The sequence below is a fragment of the Globicephala melas genome, chromosome 21 (genome assembly GCF_963455315.2).
Source record: "Globicephala melas chromosome 21, mGloMel1.2, whole genome shotgun sequence".
Classification (NCBI taxonomy): Eukaryota; Metazoa; Chordata; class Mammalia; order Artiodactyla; family Delphinidae; genus Globicephala; species Globicephala melas.
This window is the reverse complement of record NC_083334.1, coordinates 34,659,731-34,681,100: the sequence shown is the minus strand read 5'-3', so window position 1 is coordinate 34,681,100 and position 21,370 is coordinate 34,659,731. Positions and strand designations below refer to the sequence as shown.

Below are 21,370 nucleotides of genomic sequence, written 5' to 3'. Positions count from 1 at the left end.
GCAACCTGCATAGGGGGAACTCCTAGAACACATAGCTCTGGTGACAAGAAAGGAGTGTGCTCCTGGGCCCTAAAGAACAACTCCTAAATAAGACCACTTCTCCAAGATTAAGAAATGTAACCAACCTACCTAATGCATAGAAATAAACAAAGAATTGGGAAAAATAAGGAGACAGAGGAATATATTCCAAATGAAGGAATAAGACAAAACCCCAGAAGAAGAACTAAGCAAAGTGGAGATGACAATCTACCCAATAAAGAGTTCAAGGTAATGATCATACAGATAATCAATGAACTTGGGAGAAGAATGGATGAACACAGTAAGAAGTTTAACAAAAAGTTAGAAAATACAAAGAAGAGCCAAAGGAGCTGAAGAATTCAGTCACTGAAATAAAAAATACACTGGAAGGAATCAACAGGAAATTCAATGACACAGAGAAATGGAGACGTGAACTGGAAAACAGAGTAGTGGAAACCATTCAAGCTGAACAGAAAAAAGAATTTTTAAAAATGAAGATAGTTTCAGAGACCTCTGAGAAAACATAATGCATACTAACATTCTCATTATAGGGGTCTGAGAAGGAGAAGAGAGAGAGAAAGGGATAGAGAACTTATTTGAAGAAATGAGTGAAAACGTCCCTAAACTGGGAAAGGAAACAGACATTCAGATCCAGGAAGCACAGAAATTCACAAACAAGGTGAAACTAAAGAGGAACACACCAAGACACATTAAAATGGCAAAAATTAAAGATAAAGAGAGGTTCTTAAAAGCAGAGAGATAAGCAACTAGTTATGTATCAGGGAACTCCTATAAAACTATCAGCTGATTTTACATCAGAAACTTTGCAGGCCAGAAGGGAGTGGCATGATATATTCAAAGTAATGAAAGGGGGAAGAAAAAACCCCCTACAACCAAGAATACTCTACCTGGCAAGGCTATTATTCAGATTTGAAAGAGAAATAAAGAGTTTTACAGACAAGTAAAGTTAAACAGTTCAGCACCACTAAACTGGCTTTACAAGAAATGTTAAAGAGACTTTTCTAAGCAGAAAAGAAAATCCCACAACTAGAAATATGAAATTTATGAAAGAAAAATTCAAACATTTATAAAGCTAGTAGGAAGGTTAAAAGAAAAGGTAGTAAAATCATCTATATTCACAATAAGTAGTTAAGGGATATACACATAAAAAGATGTAAAATGATGTCCAAAACATTAAATGTGGTGAGAGGGGAATAAAAGTGCAGAGTTGTTGGAATGCATTCAAACTTAAGTGATCATTAACTTAAAATAATCATACACACACACACACACACACACACACACATTCGTTTTATATGACCCTCATGGTAACCACAAGGCAGAAATCTGTAACAGATACACACACAGAAAAGAGAAAGGAATCTAAACGTAACACTAAAGGTAGTCATCAAATCACAAGGGAAGAAAGCAAAAGAAGAAAGGAACAAGAAAGAACTACAAAAACAACCAGAAAACAACTAACAAAATGGCAATAAGTATAAACCTATCAATAATTATTTAAATGGAAATAGACTAAATACTCCAATCAAAAGACACAGAGTGGCTGAATGGATTAAAAAAGAGAGAGACCCATGTATATGCTTCCTACAAGACACTCACTTCAGATCTAAAGACACACACAGAGTTAGGTGAGGGGATGAAAAAAGGTATTCCACTCAAATGAAAATAAAAAGAAGAATGCTGGGGTAGCAAAACTTATATCAGACAAAATAGACTTTAAAACAAAGACTGTAACAAGAGACAAAGAAAGGCATTATATAATGATCAAGGGATCAATGCAACAAGAAGATATAACAATTATAAATATATATGCACCAACACAGAAGCACCTAAATATATAAAGCATATAATAATAACATAAAGGGAGAAATTGCCAGTGACACAATAAAAGTAGGAGTCTTTAACACCCCACTTACATCAATGGATAGATCATCCAGACAGAAAATAATAAGAAAACACTGGTCTTAAATGATATAAGTCCACAAGATGGACTTAAAAGATATATATAAAACATTCCATTTAAAAGCAGCAAAATACCCATTGTTTTCAAGTGCACATGAAACATTCTCTAAGACAGATCAAACATTAGGCCACAAAACAAGTCACAATAAACTTAAGTAGACTGAGGCCATATAAAGTCCTATCTTTTCACACCACAGTGGTATGTGACTAGAAATTAACTACAAGAAAAAAACTGCAAAAATAAAGAACATTTGGAGGCTAAACAATATGCTAACCAATGGGTCACTAAAGAAATCAAAGAGGAAGTAAAAAAAATACCTGGGAGGCAAATGAAAATGGAAACACAACAATCCAAAACCTATCGGACACAGGAAAAGCAGTTCTAAGGGGAAGTTTACAGCAATACAAGCCTACCTCTCAAATCTCAAAAAAAAAAAAAACCAAGAAAAATCTCAAATAAACAATCTAAGCTCATACCTAAATGAAACAGAAAAAGAAAAACAAAACCCAAAGTTAGTAGAAGGAAGTAATAAAGGTCAGAGCAGAAATAAATAATATGGAGACTTAAAAAACAATAGAAAAAAATCAATGCAACTAAGAGCTGGTTCTTTCAAAAGAAACAAAACTGATAAACCTTTAGCTAAACTAATTAAGATAAAAAGATAAAGGTCCCAGATAAATAAAATCAGAAATGAAAAAGGACAGAAATACACAGGATCATAAAGATATTATATGAAAAATTATATGTCAACAAAATGGACAACCTAGAGTAAATGGATAAATTCCTAAAAATGCAGAATCTCTCAAGACTGAATCAGCAAGAAATAGAAAACAGGAACAGACCAATTACCAGAATTGAAACTGAATTAGTAAAAACAAACAAACAAAAACCAAACCAAAACAAAAAAACTCCCAACAAACAAAAATCCCAGGACCAGATGGCTTCACAGGTGAATGCTGACAAAGATATAAAGAAGAGTTAACACCTATCTTTCTCAACCATTACAAACAACTGAAGATGAAGGAACACTTCTGAACTCATTCTACGATGCCAGCCTCACCTGGATACCAAAACCAGACAAAGACACCACAAAAAAAGAAAACTGGGGGGTGGGGGGGGGGACCTTGAAGATGGCGGAAGAGTAAGACGTGGAGATCACCTTCCTCCCCACAGATACACCAGAAATACATCTACATGTGGAACAACTCTTACAGAACACCTACTGAAGGCTGGCAGAAGACCTCAGACCTCCCAAAAGGCAAGAAACTCCCCACGTACCTGGGTAGGGCAAAAGAAAAAAAAAAAGAAAAAACAGAGACAAAAGAATAGGGACGGCACCTGCACCAGTGGGAGGGAGCTGTGAAGGAGGAAAAGTTTCCACACACTAGGAAGCCCCTTCGCGGGCGGAGACTGCGGGAGGCGGAGGGGGGAGCTTCGAAGCCGCGGAGGAGTGCACAGCAACGGGTGCGGAGGGCAAAGCGAGGAGATTCCCGCACAGAGGATCGGTACCGACCGGCACTCACCAGCCCAAGAGGCTTGTCTGCTCATCCGCCGGGGCGGGCGGGGCTGCGAGCTGAGGCTCTGAGGCTCGGGTTTCGGTTTCGGACGGAGCGCAGGGAGAGGACTGGGGTTGGCGGCTTGAACATAGCCTGAAGGGGCTAGTGCACCACAGCTAGCCGGGAGGGAGTCCGGGGAAAAGTCTGCACCTGCCGAAGAGGCAAGAGACTTTTTCTTCCCTCTTTGTTTCCTGGTGCGCGAGGAGAGGGGTTTAAGAGCGCTGCTTAAAGGAACTCCAGAGACGGGCGCGAGCCTCGGCTAAAAGCGCGGACCCCAGAGACGGGCGGGAGACGCTAAGGCTGCTGCTGCCGCCACCAAGGGGCCTGTGTGCGAGCACAGGTCACCCTCCACACCCCTCTTCCGCGGAGCCTGTGCAGCCCGCCACTGCCAGGTTCCTGGGATCCAGGGACAACTTCCCCGGGAGAACGCACGGCGGGCCTCAGGCTGGTGCAACGTCACGCCAGCCTCTGCCGCCACAGGCCCGCCCTGCACACAGTGCCCCTCCCTCCCCCCTGGCCTGAGTGCGCCAGAGCCCCCGAATCAGCGGCTCCTTTAACCCCGTCCTGTCTGAGCAAAAAACAGATGCCCTCCAGCGACCTACACGCAGAGGCAGGGCCAAATCCAAAGCTGAGTCCCTGTGAGCTGTGAGAACAAAGAAGAGAAAGGGAAATCTCTCCCAGCAGCCTCAGAAGCAGCGGATTAAAGCTCCACAGTTAACTTGATGTACCCTGCATCTGTGGAATACCTGAATAGCCGAGTCATCCCAAATTGAGGAAGTGGGCTTCGAGAGCAAGATCTATGATTTTTTCCCCTTTACCTCTTTTTGTAAATGTGTATGTGTATGCTTCTGTGTGAGATCTTGTCTGTATAGTTTTGCTTCCACCATTTGTTCTAGGGTTCTATCCGTCCATGGTTTTTAAAAAAATTTTTTCTTAATTTTAATAACTTTATTATACTTTTCTTTCTTTCTTTCTTTCTTTCTTTCTTTCTTTCTTTCTTTCTTTCTTTCTTTCTTTCTTTCTTTCTTTCTTTCCTTCCTTCCTTCCCTCCTTTAGACAATGAATCATCCCAAATTGAGGAGGTGGTCTCTGAGAGCAAGATTTATGATTTTTTTCCCCTTTACCTCTTTTTGTGAGGGTGTATGTGTATGCTTCTGTGTAAGATTTTGTCTGTATAGCTTTGCTTCCAACATTTGTCCTACGGTTCTATCCATCCCTTTTTTTTTTTCTAAATAAGTATTTTTTAATTCAATAACTTTACTATACTTTATTTTATTTTACTGTATCTTCTTTCTTTCTGCCTTTTTTCCTTCTTTCCCTCCTTCCTCCCTCCCTCCCTCCTTTCTTTCCTTCTTTCCTTCCTTCTTTCTTTCTTTCTTTCCTCCTTCCTTCCTTCCTTCCCTCCTTTCCTTCTTTCTTTCTTCATACTTCTACTAATTCTGTCTACTTTTTCTCCCTTTTATTCTGAGCCGTGTGGATGAAAGGCTCTTGGTGCTCCAGCCAGGAGTCAGGGCTCTGCCTCTGAGGTAGGAGAGCCAACTTCAGGACACTGGTCCACAAGAGACCTCCCAGCTCCACATAATATCAAACGGCAAAAATCTCCCAGAGACCTCCATCTTAACACCAGCACCCAGCTTCACTCAACGACCAGCAAGCTACAGTGCTGGACAACCTATGCCAAACAACTAGCAAAACAGGAACACAACCCCACCCATTAGCAGAGAGGCTGCCTAAAATCATAATAAGGCCACAGACACCCCAAAACACACCACCAGACGTGAACCTGTCCACTAGAGAGACAAGATCCAGCCTCATCCACCACAACACAGGCACTAGTCCCCTCCACCAGGAAGCCTACACAACCCACTAAACCAACCTTAGCCACTGGAGACAGACATCAAAAACAGTGGGAACTACGAACCTGCAGCCTGCAAAAAGGAGACCCCAAACACAGTAAGATAAGCAAAATGAGAAGACAGAAAAACACACAGCAGATGAAGGAGCAAGATAAAAACACACCAGACCTAACAAATGAAGAGGAAATAGGCAGTCTACCTGAAAAAGAATTCAGAATAATGATAGTAAAGATCCGAAATCTTGGAAATAGAATGAACAAAATGCAAGAAACAGTTAACAAGGACCTAGAAGAAATAAAGATGAAACAAGCAACGATGAACAACACAATAAATGAAATTAAAAGTACTCTAGATGGGATCAACAGCAGAATAACTGAGGCAGAAGAATGGATAAGTGACCTGGAAGATAAAATAGTGGAAATAACTACTGCAGAGCAGAATAAAGAAAAAAGAATGAAAAAAACTGAAGACAGTCTCAGAGACCTCTGGGACAACATTAAACGCAGCAACATTTGAATTATAGGGGTTCCAGAAGAAGAAGAGAAAAAGAAAGGGACTGAGAAAATATTTGAAGAGATTATAGTTGAAAACTTCCCTAATATGGGAAAGGAAACAGTTAATCAAGTTCAGGAAGCACAGAGAGTCCCATACAGGATAAATCCAAGGAGAAATACGCCAAGACACATATTAATCAAACTGTCAAAAATTAAATACAAAGAAAGCATATTAAAGCAGCAAGGGAAAAACAACAAATAACACACAAGGGAATCCCCATAAGGTTAACAGCTGATCTCTCAGCAGAAACCCTACAAGCCAGAAGGGAGTGGCAGGACATACTGAAAGTGATGAAGGAGAAAAACCTGCAGCCAAGACTACTCTACCCAGCAAGGATCTCATTCAGATTTGATGGAGAAATTAAAACCTTTACAGAGAAGCAAAAGCTGAGAGAGTTCAGCACCACCAAACCAGCTTTACAACAAATGCTAAAGGAACTTCTCTAGACAAGAAACACAAGAGAAGGAAAACACCTATAATAACGAACCCAAAACAATTTAGAAAATGGGAATGGGAACATACATATCAATAATTACCTTAAGTGTAAATGGACTAAATGCTCTCACCAAAAGACACAGATTGGCTGAATGGATACAAAAACAAGACCCTTATATATGCTGTCTACAAGAGACCCACTTCAGACCTAGAGACACATACAGACTGAAAGTAAGGGGAAGGAAAAAGATATTCCATGCAAATGGAAACCAAAAGAAAGCTGGAGTAGCAAGTCTCATACCAGACAAAATAGACTTTAAAATAAGGACTATTAGAAGAGACAAAGAAGGACACTACATAATGATCAACGGATCGATCCAAGAAGAAGATATAACAATTGTAAATATTTATGCACCCAACATAGGAGCACCTCAATACATAAGGCAAATACTAACAGCCATAAAAGGGGAAATCAACAGTAACACATTCATAGTAGGGGACTTAAACACTCCACTTTCACCCATGGACAGATCATCCAAAATGAAAATAAATAAGGAAACACAAGCTTTAAATGATACATTAAACAAGATGGACTTAATTGATATTTATAGGACACTCCATCCAAAAACAACAGAATACACATTTTTCTCTAGTGCTCATGGAACATTCTCCAGGATAGATCATATCTTGGGTCACAAATCAAGCCTTGGTAAATTTAAGAAAATTGAAATTATATCAAGTATTTTTTCTGACCACAACGCCATGAGACTAGATATCAATTGCAGGAGAAGATCTGTAAAAAATACAAACACATGGAGGCTAAACAATACACTACTTAATAATGAAGTGATCACTGAAGAAATCGAAGAGGAAATAAAAAAATACCTAGAAACAAATGACAATGGAGACACAATGACCCAAAACCTATGGGATGCAGCAAAAGCAGTTCTAAGGGGGAAGTTTATAGCAATACAAGCCCACCTTAAGAAGCAGGAAACATCTCGAATAAACAACCTAACCTTGCATCTCAAGCAATTAGAGAAAGAAGAACAAAAAAACCCCAAAGCTAGCAGAAGGAAAGAAATCATAAAAATCAGATCAGAAATAAATGAAAAAGAAATGAAGGAAACAATTGCAAAGATGAATAAAACTAAAAGCTGGTTCTTTGAGAAGATAAACAAAATAGATAATCCACTAGCCAGACTCTTCAAGAAAAAAAGGGAGAAGACTCAAATCAACAGAATTAGAAATGAAAAAGGAGAAGTAACAACTGACACTGCAGAAATAAAAAAGATCATGAGCGATTACTACAAGCAACTCTATGCCAATAAAATGGACAATCTGGAAGAAATGGACAAATTCTTAGAAATGCACAACCTGCCAAGACTGAATCAGGAAGAAATAGAAAATATGAACAGACCAATCACAAGCACTGAAATTGAAACTGTGATTAAAAATCTTCCAACAAACAAAAGCCCAGGACCAGATGGCTTCACAGGGGAATTCTATCAAACATTTAGAGAAGAGCTAACACCTATCCTTCTCAAACTCTTCCAAAATATAGCAGAGGGAGGAACACTCCCAAATTCCTTCTACGAGGCCACCATCACCTTGATACCAAAACCAGACAAGGATGTCACAAAGAAAGAAAACTACAGGCCAATATCACTGATGAACATAGATGCAAAAATCCTCAACAAAATACTAGCAAACAGAATCCCACAGCACATTAAAAGGATCATACACCATGATCAAGTAGGGTTTATTCCAGGAATGCAAGGATTCTCCAATATATGCAAATCTATCAATGTGATAAACCATATTAACAAATTGTAGGAGAAAAACCATATGGTCATCTCAATAGATGCAGAGAAAGCTTTTGACAAAATTCAACACCCATTTATGATAAAAACCCTGCAGAAAGTAGGCATAGAGGGAACTTTCCTCAACATAATAAAGGCCATATATGACAAGCCCACAGCCAACATCATCCTCAATGGTGAAAAACTGAAAGTATTTCCACTAAGATCAGGAACAAGACAAGGTTGCCCACTCTCACCACTATTATTCAACATAGTTTTCGAAGTTTCAGCCACAGCAATCAGAGAAGAAAGGGAAATAAAAGGAATCCAAATCGGAAAAGAAGAAGTAAAGCTGTCACTGTTTGCAGATGACATGATCCTATACATAGAGAATCCTAAAGGTGCTACCGGAAAACTCCTAGAGCTAAACAATGAATTTGGTAAAGTAGCAGGATACAAAATTAATGCACAGAAATCTCTGGCATTCCTATATACTAATGATGAAAAATCAGAAAGTGAAATCAAGAAAACACTCCCATTTACCATTGCAACAAAAAGAATAAAATATCTAGGAATAAACCTACCTAAGGCGACAAAAGACCTGTATGCAGAAAATTATAAGACACTGATGAAAGAAATTAAAGATGATACAAATATATGGAGAAATATACCATGTTCTTGGATTAGAAGAATGAACATTGTGAAAATGACTCTACTACCCAAAGCAATCTATAGATTCAATGCAATCCCTATCAAACTACCACTGGCATTTTTCACAGAACTAGAACAAAAAATTTTGCAATTTGTATGGAAACACAGAAGACCCCGAATAGCCAAAGCAATCTTGCGAACGAAAAAAGGAGCTGGAGGAATCAGGCTCCCTGACTTCAGACTCTACTACAAAGCTACAGTAATCAAGACAGTATGGTACTGGCACAAAAACAGAAAGACAGATCAATGGAAAAGGATAGAAAGCCCAGAGATAAACCCACGCACATATGGACACCTTATCTTTGATAAAGGTGGCAGGAATGTACAGTGGAGAAAGGACAGCCTCTTCAATAAGTGGTGCTAGGAAAACTGGACAGATATATGTAAAAGTATGAGATTAGATCACTCCCTAACACCATACACAAAAATAAGCTCAAAATGGATTAAAGACCTAAATGTAAGGCCAGAAACTATCAAACTCTTAGAGGAAAACATAGGCAGAACACTCTATGATATAAATCACAGCAAGATCCTTTCTGACCCACCTCCTAGAATAATGGAAATAAAAACAAAAATAAACAAATGGGACCTAATGAAACTTCAAAGCTTCTGCACAGCAAAGGAAACCATAAACAAGACCAAAAGACAACCCTCAGAATGGGAGAAAATATTTGCAAATGAAACAACTGACAAAGGATTAATCTCCAAAATTTACAAGCAGCTCATGCAGCTCAATAACAAAAAAACAAACAACTCAATCCAAAAATGGGCAGAAGACCTAAACAGACATTTCTCCAAAGAAGATATACAGACTGCCAACAAACACATGAAAGAATGCTCAACATCAAGAATCATTAGAGAAATGCAAATCAAAACTACAATGAGATATCATCTCACACTGGTCAGAATGGCCATCATCAAAAAATCTAGAAACAATAAATGCTGGAGAGGGTGTGGAGAAAGGGAACACTCTTGCACTGCTGGTGGGAATGTGAATTGGTTCAGCCACTATGGAGAATAGTATGGAGGTTCCTTAAAAAACTACAAATAGAACTACCATATGACCCAGCAATCCCACTACTGGGCATATACCCTGAGAAAACCAAAATTCAAAAAGAGTCATGTACCAAAATGTTCACTGCAGCTCTATTTACAATAGCCCGGAGATGGAAACAACCTAAGTGCCCATCATCGGATGAATGGATAAAGAAGATGTGGGACATATATACAATGGAATATTACTCAGCCATAAAAAGAAACGAAATTGAGCTATTTGTAATGAGGTGGATAGACCTAGAGTCTGTCATACAGAGTGAAGTAAGTCAGAAAGAAAAAGACAAATACCGTATGCTAACACATATATATGGAATTTAAGAAGAAAAGAAAAATGTCATGAAGAACCTAGGGGTAAGACAGGAACAAAGACACAGACCTACTGGAGAATGGACTTGAGGATATGGGGAGGGGGAAGGGTGAGCTGTGACAGGGCGAGAGAGAGTCATGGACATATACACACTAACAAACGTAAGGTAGATAGCTAGTGGGAAGCAGCCGCATGGCACAGGGATATCGGCTCGGTGCTTTGTGACCGCCTGGAGGGGTGGGATAGGGAGGGTGGGAGGGAGGGAGACGCAAGAGGGAAGAGATATGGGAACATATGTATATGTATAACTGATTCAATTTGTTATGGGGCAGAAACTAACACACCATTGTAAAGCAATTATATCCCAATAAAGATGTTAAAAAAAAAAAAGAAAACTGTAGGTTACTATCCCCACTGAACATAGATACAAAAATCCTCAACAAAATATTGGCAAATTGAATTCAAAAATACATTAAAAGATCATACACCACAATTAAGTGGAATTTATTCTAGGATGCAAGGATGGTTCAATATCCACAAAACAATCAATGATACACCACAGTAACAAACTGAAGAATAAAACTCATGACCATCTCAATAGATGCAGAAAAAGCTTCTGACAAAATTCAACGTCCATTTGTAATAAAAACTTTCAACAAAGTGGGTACGGACAGAACATACCTCAACCTAATAAAAGCCACACATGACAAACCTATAGCCAATATCATTATCAACTGTGAAAAGCTGAAAGCATTTCTTCTACAATCAGGAACAAGACAACAATGGCCACTATTGCCACTTTTATTCAACATAGGACTGGAAGCGCTAGCCATAGCAATCAGGCAAGAAAAAGAAATACAAGGCATCCAAACTGGAAAGGAGGAAGTAAAAGTCACAGTTTGCAGATGACACTATATTTAGAAAATCCTAAAGATGACAACAAAAAACTATTAGAACTAATAAATTAATTCAGTAAAGTTACAAGATACAAAAGCAATTTTGTGTTTCTTTACACTAACAACAAACTAATAGAAAGAAAACAATCCCATTAACAATTGCAACAAAAAGGATAAATATCTCAGAATAAACCTAGGGAAAAGATGGGAAAAGAGTGCTTCTTCAATAAATGTTGCTGGGAAAACTGGACAGTTACATTCTAAAGAATTAAACTGGACTACTTTCTCACAACCTATAAAAAATAAACTCAAAATGGGTTAAAGACTTGAATGGAAGATGTAAAATCATAGAATTCCTAGAAGAAAACACAGGCAGTATGCTCTTTGACATTGGTCTAAGCAATATTTTTTGGATACGTCTCCTCAGGCAAGGGAAAGAAATGCAAAAATAAACAAATGGCACTACATCAAACGAAAAAACTTTTGCACAATTAAGAAAACTAATAATAAAATGAAAAGACAGTCTACTAAATCAGAGAAGATCCCTGAAGCAATAATATCTGATAAGGGGTTAATATCCTAAATATACAAAGGTTCCATATAATTCAACATCAAAACAAAATAAAACAAGCTGATGAAATTATGGGCAGAGGACTTAAATAGACATTTTCCAAAGAAGACACAAATGGCCAACAGATGGATGAAAACATGCTCAACATCACTAATCATCAGGGAAATGCAAATCAAGACTACAATGAGATATTACATCATACCTGTCAGAATGGCTGTAATCCAAAAGACAATAAACAATGTGTTGGCAAGGATGTGGAGATAAGAATCCTTGTGCACTGTTGGCAGGAATGTAAACTGGTGCAGCCACTATGGAAAACAGTTTGGATGTCCCTCAAAATTTAAAAAACAGAACTACCATAAGATCCAGCAATTCCATTTCTGGGTATTTTTCTGAAGAAAACAAAAATGCTATTTTAAAATGATTCATGCACCCCTATGTTCATTGCAGCATTATTTACAATAGCCGAGATATGGAAGCAACCTAAATGTCCACTGATAGATGAATGTGGCATATATACATTTATAACAGAATATTACTCAGCAAAGAAAAGAATGAAATCTTGCCACTTGCAATAACATGGATGGACCTAGAGGTTATTATGCTAAGTGAAATAAGTCAGAGAAAGACAAACACCACATGATTTCACTTGCATGTACAATTTAAAAAACAAAACAAACATAACAAAACAGAAAGAGTCATAGATACAGAATACAAACAAGTGGTTGCCAGAGAAAGGAGGGTGGAGGAGTGAATAAAATAGGTGAGGGAGATTAAGAGGTACACACTTTTGTCACCAAATAAATGAGTCACAAGGATTAAATGTACAGCATGGGGAATACAGTTAATAATAATATAATAACTTTATATGATGACAGACAGTAACTAGACTTATTGTGGTGTTCATTTTGTAATATATAAAAAATATCGAATCACTACGTTGTGTACTAGAAACTAACATAGTGTTGTAGGTCAGTTATACTTAAATTAAAACAAAAAATAAATAAATGGGAGAAGAACCTCAAAAAAACAAGATAGCAAACAATATTCGTCAAAGTTGCTCAGAGACCCTTTTTTAAAATGTTGGTGTGCCACATGCTAGGACACAGATCCAATTATTAGGGAGTTTACATAGCTTCAGTGTAGCCCTTGTTAGCAAGTGGACTTTACATACATAAAGGATTCATATCAACATAACAATAAGAAAAATAATAAACATTTTGCATCAACTGTGAAATTCTGAAGACGTAAGCTGGAATACTGATCATGATGCTAATTTTTGCTAAATATTTCAAGTTTGGTACAAAGTAGAACTATATTTTTGGGCTTCCCTGGTGGCACAGTGACTGAGAGCCCGCCTGCCAATGCAGGGGACGTGGGTTTGAGCCCTGGTCTGGGAAGATCCCTCATGCTGCGGAGCAGCTGGGCCCGTGTGCCACAGCTGCTGAGCCTATGCTCTGGAGCCTGCGGGCCACAGCTGCTGAGCTCACGTGCCACAACTACGGAAGCCCGCGTGCCAAGAGCCCGTGTTCTGCAATGGGAGAGACCACTGCAATGAGAAGCCTGCACACCACAATGAAGAGTGGCCTCCGCTTGCTGCAGCAAGAGAGAGCCCACGAGCAGCAATGAAGACCCAGTGCAGCCAAATATAAATAACTAAAATAAATAAATTTAAAAAAAAGAACTACATTTTTAAAACAAGCATTTGAGATAATTTGTCCTAAAAACAAAAACCTATCTTTATGTGCTAAAATAAAAAAAAAATTAAATAGCAGTAATTTTGACTGACTTACAAGTAATAATGTCTTAGATGTGAAAACACTAATTTTAGTATCATACCTCAAGGGTGATAATCTCTCCTTAGTTGTCTTAAAAACCTATTTGTAATAGAAGAAAAGAGTAAATCTTCAAAACGCCAGCAGCTCAAATAAAATTCACTTCCCTCAAAAAATAAAGATTAGTACAGAAATAAATGAAATAGAGATCAGAAAAACAGTAGAGGGAAAAAAATCATTGAAATTAAGAGTTGGTTTTTTGAAAATAATAACATTGACAATCCTTTAACTAGACTACTAAGGAAAACAGAGAGAAGACTCAAATAAGTAAAATCAGAAATGAAAGATGAGACATTACAACTAATGTCAGAGAAATAAAAATATTATAAGAAACAACTATGAACAATTATACACCAACAAATTGGACAATCTAGAAAAAATGGATAAATCCCTAGAAACACAATTTGCTAAAACTGAATTATGAATAAAAATCAGAATAGACCTATAACTAGCATGTAGATTAAATCAGTAATCAAAAACCTCCCAACAAAGAAAAGTCGAGGACCATTCAGCCTCACAAGTAAATTCTACCCAACTCTTAAAGAATTAACGCCAATCCTTCTCAAATTCTTATAAAATATTCAAGAGGAGGGAACACTTCTAAAATCATTTCATGAGGCCAGCATTAGCCTGATACCAAAACCAGAAAAAGATACTACAAGAAAAGAAAACTACAGGCCATATCTCTGATGAATATAGACTCAAAAATTCACAACGAAATATCAGCAAACCAAATCCAACATCATATTATGAAAGGTGCAGGGGCTTCCCAGGTGGCGCAGTGGTAGAGAGTCTACCTGCCAATGCAGGGGACACGGGTTCATGCCCTGGTCTGGGAGGATCCCACATGCCACGGAGCGGCTGGGCCTGTGAGCCATGGCCACTGAGCCTGCGCGTCCGGAGCCTGTGCTCCACAACGGGAGAGGCCACAGCAGTGAGAGGCCCGCGTACTGCAAAAAAAAAAAAAAAAAAAAAAAAAGAAAAGAAAGGTGCATACACCATGACCAACTGGGATTTACCCCTGGAATGCAAGAATGCTTTAACTTATGAAAATTAACTAGTATGATAAACCACATTAACATAACAAATGTTACAAATCACATGATCATCTCAATAGATGCAGAAAAAGCATTTAATAAAAATTCAACAACCTTTCACATGATAAAAACATTCTACAAACTAGGAATAAAAAGAAATTACTTCACTATAATAAAGATCATATATAAAAAGCCCACAGCTAACATCATACTCAATGGTGAAAAACTGAAGGCTTTTTCTTTAAGAAAAGAAACAAGACAAAAATGCCCACTCTTGGCATTTCTATTCAACATAGTACTGAAGTCCTAGCCCAGCCATCAAGAAGAAAAAATAATTAAAGACATCTAAACAGGAAAGGAAAAAGTAAAATTATCTTTGTTTACAAATTCCATGACCTTAAATACAGAAAACTCTAAAGATTACACAAAAGAACTGTTAGAACTAAGAAATAAATTCAGCAAAGTTGCAGGATACAAAAGTCAACGTGTAAAGATCAGTTGCATTTCTATAAACTAATGATGAACAATCCAAAAAGGAAATTAAGAAAACAATTCCATTTACAACAGAATCAAACACAATAAAATACTTTAGGAATAAACTTAATAAAGGGAGTGAAAAACTTATACAATAAAAAGTACAAAACACTGCTGATAGAATTTAAAGACGCAAATAAATGGAAAGACATCCTATGTTCATGGATTGGAAGACTTTATATTATCAAAATGCCCATACTATCCAAAGTCACCTACAGATTCAATGTAATCCTTATCAAAATCCCAATGGTAGTTTTTGCAGAAACTGAAAAATTCACCTTCACAATTCATATGGAACTACAAAGGATCCTGAATGCTCCAAATGATATTGAGAAAGAATAACAAATTTAGAATCCTCACACTTCTCCATTTCTAAACATATTTCAAAGCCATAGTAATCAAAAAATTATGGTAGTGGTATGAAGACATACATGTAGTCCAATGTAACAGAATAGACAGCCCAGAAACAATCCCATCAACTGATCTTCCACAGGGTCCCAAAATAACACAAAGGAGAAAAGATAATCTCCTCAACAAATAGTACTAGGAAAACTGGATGTCCATGTGAAAAAGAATGCAAGTTCATCCTTAACATACACCATACACAAAAGTCAACTCATCACGGATTTAAATGTTTAAGCTTTGAAACTATGCAACTCCTAGAAGAAACCACAGAGGAAAAGCTTCTTGGCATTTACATTGGCAATGATTTCTTGGATAGGACACCAAAACAACAGGTAACAAAAACAAAAATAGAGAAACGGGATTATGTAAAACTAAAAAGCTTCTGCACAACAAAGGAAACAATCAAGAGAGTGAAAAGGCCACTTACAGAATGGGAGAAAATACCTGAAAACCACATATATGATAAGGGATTAATATTCAAAATATATAAGGAATTCCTAAACTCAATAGCAAAAAACCCAAATAACCTGATTAAAAAATGGTCAAAGGATCTGAATAAACATTTCTCCATAGACAACACACATATGGTCAACAGGGATATGAAAAAATGCTCATCATCACTAATTGTCAGGAAAATGTAAATCAAAATCACAAGGAAGTATCATCTCATGCCTGTTAGTATGGCCATTATTAAAAAATATTTTTTTTAAAACAACCCAGAAAATAACACATGTTGACATGCATTTGGAGAAATTGGAACTCCTGTGCATTGTTGGTGTAAATTTAAAATGATTCAGCCACTGTGGAAAACAATATAGAGGTTCTTCAAAAAATTTAAAGTAGAACTATCATATGATCCAGCAATTCCACTTCTGGGAACTGAAATCAGGATCTCAAAGACATATCTGCACACCATGTTCACTGCAGTATTGTTCACAATAACCAAGAGGTGGAAACAACATAAATGTCCATGGACGAATGAATGGAAAAAGAAAATGAAGTAAACAATGGAATATTGTTCAGTCATAAAAAAGAGGAAAATCCTGTCATATGCTGTAACATGGATGAACCTTTTACGTTAAGTGAAATCAGCCAGCCACAGAAGGACAAACACTGCTTGTTGCCATTTATGTGAAGTATCTGAGAGCCAAACTTAAAAAAACAGAGAGTAGAAAGGTGGTTGCTAGGGGCTGGGGAGAGGGGGAAATGGGAGAACTGCTGTTCATGGGGTATTGTTTGTCATGCAAGACGGAAAGTTTCTACAGATCTACTGTACAACATGGTGCTTATAAAGTTTATAATACTGTACTATTCACTTAAAATTTTATTGAGGGAGATCTCACATTATGTTTTTTATCACATTAAAAAGAAAAAGTATTTCCAAGCTTTCCTTTGAGGTGGGAGCTAGAGTCCTGTTGGGCCCTGGGACGTGGTGTACTTATTCCAGTCAAGACACAACTTTCCCATCTCCACGCACACAGAGCTAGGGAGGCGGAAGCTCCAGGGACTAGCCTTCAAAGGTCAGAATATATAAACTTGATACCAAAATAATTTCCAGACTTTGGGATTAGAAGAAAGGACCCTGACAGGAAATGGTATGGTCAAACACTTACCCAGGTAACTGGAATACATTTGCAGTGTTAAATACCAGGACTTGAAAGAAAATGTGTTTCTAGATTTAGGTAGGATCTAAATGAAGATAAATAACTAAATAAATGAGGGATAAAACTAATCTATAGTATAAATACCCATTGAAACAAGTGTTACCACAATCTGAACCTGAATAGACAATATGAAGTCTAACTTATCAACTTATATTCAGCATTTCTAATTGAATATAATTAGAACACAGCTCATCCACTCCCTCTGATCACATACACTCATATATGCATGTATATAACCTTTTATATTTATAAAATGTAATATATATACATATATATATAAATAATTTCCAAAACAATTTTTGCACCAGAAACAAAAAAAAAATCTAAAAGAGAATTTAGATATCAATTAAACAGTCTTTTGGGTGTTTGATGTGGCCTCTTTGTACAAAGTGAGTATTTTCTAGGTAACCTGTCTAATTATCGCTTCATAAAGTTTTACAGGCTTCATTTTTTTGTATCTACTTTTACCTTTTGCAAGTAAAGAACTGTTCCCTTTAGTACAGCATAAAAGGTCTTCCATCCTCGCTTTCCTCTTGGAGCTAGAAAGGGAAAAAAAATTGAAAAATTTTATTTGATGGAAATTTGCGTTTTTCGAAGGAGAACCTAAAAGGTCAACATGGTGATTATGCTTCAATGTTCCTGGTTTATTTGCTACCGAGACTAATAATAATGAGAACTAAAATTTTCTTGAGGCTTACTGTGTAACAGGCAGTATTATCTCATTTAATCCTCACAATAACACTGTGAGGTAGGTACTATTACTCTTGTCTTTTTATAAAACTGAAGCACAGAGAAGTACTCTGCTTATGGTCACATAAGTAGGAAGAGGAGAAGCAGGACTCTGAGCCCAAGCAGCAAGGCTCTGCGGTCCGTGCTCCAGTAGAGGTGACTAAAAGACTGAAAAAGCAAGAGGCATATTGGAAATACACATTAATCTAAGGGCTCACGAACCAGAGCCTTCATGGCTTTGTCAAAGTTTCCAGGAGTCATAAGAAAAAAGTCCCGGAATATAAAAGGACTCCTCTTGGCCTTTCTCCCAAACATCCACCAGCTGGACTGTAACTTTAATTATATTACTCCTGTGGCAATTTGTGATACCTCTGCTGCAGATTACGCTGCCCTGTAACATAATTTTTTTTTTTCTAAATGTCTCTTTCAGTAGACTGTGAATAACCTGAGAACAGATATCCTTCATCTTCAGAATTCACAGAACCTAGCATAGTGCAAGGCAGACATTAGGCACCTTTATAAAAATTCTCCAAACTAAGTTTCTTCCGGAAGTCCTTATATTTCCTTTATTTATATTTTCCTGGAGTATAAAGTAGAATTTCTCTATTGACTTATATAAAACTTTACAGATTGTCCTAAAGTAAAAGCACAGATTAGCAAAACAGTTTACTATTTATTCTTAATCTTGATAAAATTAAAATCCGTAACTGGAAAAGGTTATTACCTGAATATCATTTCTCTAATGTCTACCAAATATGCAGGAAGGGCCATTTATTCTTATTCTGTTATCAACTATTTGGCTGTCTTTAGGCTGTCTTTAACCTGGATGCCTGATTAAATTAGGAAGTGCATTATTCTTAAGTAAATCTTTTAAATCTCCTTTGACTGAAGAATTGTTAGGCTTGGAAAGTAGGTGAATAGCCACCTACAGAACACGGGTGCTCCTGCCAACACCATACTGAGATATCCACCTGGCAAAATAGGACTCAAAACATCCACTCTGCAGGTTTCCAGGGGAAATAAAAAAATTTCATCCCATCTGTTTCCATCACGTAAGGTTTTAAAGTGTGTACTCAAAAATAAATGATCAAAAAATGTATACCATAATCTTCTTTTTTTAAAAAATTTATTTATTTTAGGCTGTGTTGGGTCTTCGTTGCTGCACGTGGGCTTTCTCTAGTTGCGGCAAGCAGGGGCTACTCTTCATTGCGGCGCGGGGGCTTCTCATTGCGGTGGCCTCTCTTGTTGTGGAGCATGGGCTCTAGGAGTGTGGCTTCAGTAGCTGTGGCTCGTGGTCTCAGTAGTTGTGGCTCGCAGCTCTAGAGCGCAGGCTCAGTAGTTGTGGCACACAAGCTTAGTTGCTGCGCGGCATGTGGGATCTTCCCGGACCAGGACTCAAACCCTTGCCCCCTGCGTTGGCAGGTGGATTCTTAACCACTGCGCCACCAGGGAAGCGCCATAACCTTCTTTATAAAGAAAAACAAGTGGCTACTATAAAGAAAGCCATAGATCATCTTTTATATATATATATATATATATATATATATATACACATACACACACATATATGAAATAAATGTTGACTGCCTTTTTCAATAGATGTCAAATTCTGATCTGGGCCATGTGAGAGCAGGGCACACAGAAGTGGCCCCGGGCTGCAGGAGCTGCTGCAGAGCAGGACAGAGGCAGCGGTGTGGTGGAGGTACCTGCTGGAAGGCAGACCAGCTGATCTCTAGACCTTGTCTCAAACCTCTCCTCTCACCCACTAACCCTAATTCGGTAACTCCCGACCAGTCTCCCAACCTCTCAGGACTTCAGCTGCTTCATTTTAAAATGCGGATAATTCATATAACTTAAGGCAAAGCACTGGCTAATGCTGGAGAAGAACTTAGAGAAACCCTTCTGTTTTCTATAGGAGGAACACAGGTCCTGCCTGGATTTGAAAGGCTTTCTCCAAAGCCCTAAAACTAATTTAGTGGCATCTTGAGATTCCTTCAGTTTAAAGATTTACAAATCTAGTTTTCTGCTTTTCAAGTAGAAATCTATTAATCTGTTACCAAGGTTGTTGCCCCAGAATCATAACCCTGCCCCTCCCTCAAATGCAAACCAATTGCTCTTATCTAAGTTTCAGGAGGAAGCTGCAAGGAGAAAAAGAAGAACTGGTCAGAACCAACTAAGCCCAAGATGGGGGAAGATTTGACTTCCAGTGACCTTGAGCCAGATTAGCTAATCGACACACCCACTGACACCAGGATAGTTGACAACTGCCATGACAACAACTGGAAAAGCCCATACAAGGACTGAAAAGGAGTGTTCCATCAGGTCCGGATCCAAACCACACCTCTATTCATGAATATTCCTCCCTCTCTTTCCAATTCCCACCCTTTTACCTGGACCCTCCTCTGTACATTGTGTCTCTGCCTGAATTGGGTTGAGAAGTTGATTTGGGAACCGAGTTCTGGCTTCTTTCCATTCTTTGGCCATTGAATAAAGGCTGTGCTGTCCCAGGCTCTTCATTGGTTTCATTAGTGGCTGTGTGAATCCGAGCAGAAAAAGAACCTCCTTGACGGAGACAAGGAGTCTCCACCCGGGTTAGGACCCCAGTGTGGGTCTAGTCCACCAATTTGGTAACAAATTGGTGTACATGTTCACAAAAACTTTTAACAGATCTTCATCTTTACCACACTAAGCCTCCTAGAAATGGATCCCAAAGATCTCTCCAACCAAACTCTGATCGCAAGTCACCTGTGGGTGACTAATGCTGAGTCAGGGAGCATTAACCCTGTGCGCCATGCTCTATTTTTCCAGCTCCCACAGAAGTGTAAAACTTAATCTTGTTTTTGGTCAATTATAACTTAGTTGTTTAACGCACACCACAATGCTAAAAATAAGACACTAGTATTACCTCCATTTTACAGTGGAATTCAGGGAAGAAAAGGACCACTGTGCACTAAACAGGATGGGAAGGCTGCAGAGGCAGCCTCAGCGGCCCTGATTTTAAAGCCACACACACACAGTGCAGCTATGGCTTTTGCACCCTCGGTGAGGCTTGCCACGTGAAACACAGGGCTGGACCCCACTGAATGAGGAGGATTGTCCCTCATAATGACAACGGTAGAGGGAGTTAAATCTGACATCATAGCACATTCATTATTAAGTACAGAAGGCTGGGGAAAGAGCTATAACTGTAGTTACATAATGAACATGGTGGAAGGAATCAGTGAAGTCACTGACTGGAAACTGGATGTATCCTACTGCAAGGCTCTAACTACAAGGGTGGTAGCGGGTTGGTAGGTAGATGCATTTTAACAAATATCTGGGTGCCTACTGTGAAAAGGTGTTTGCCAAACTTGATCAAAAGATACCGTTTTGTGCACTAGACTACACTTCCACGGCTATTTTTAACATGCATACCCAGA

At 38.2% G+C, this 21,370-nt stretch overlaps 1 protein-coding gene across 9 annotated transcripts in view; it reads right to left on the bottom strand.

Moving 5' to 3' along the window:
• The window catches only part of PSD3 (pleckstrin and Sec7 domain containing 3), a 499,749-nt gene that overhangs the window by 64,883 nt on the left and 413,496 nt on the right, over window positions 1–21,370 (bottom strand). For all 9 annotated transcript variants that reach the window (XM_060291626.2, XM_060291630.1, XM_030834855.2 and 6 more), the window contains one exon: window positions 17,691–17,761. In XM_060291626.2, the coding sequence (XP_060147609.1) occupies window positions 17,691–17,761 (71 nt within the window). The remainder of the gene's footprint in view (window positions 1–17,690; window positions 17,762–21,370) is intronic.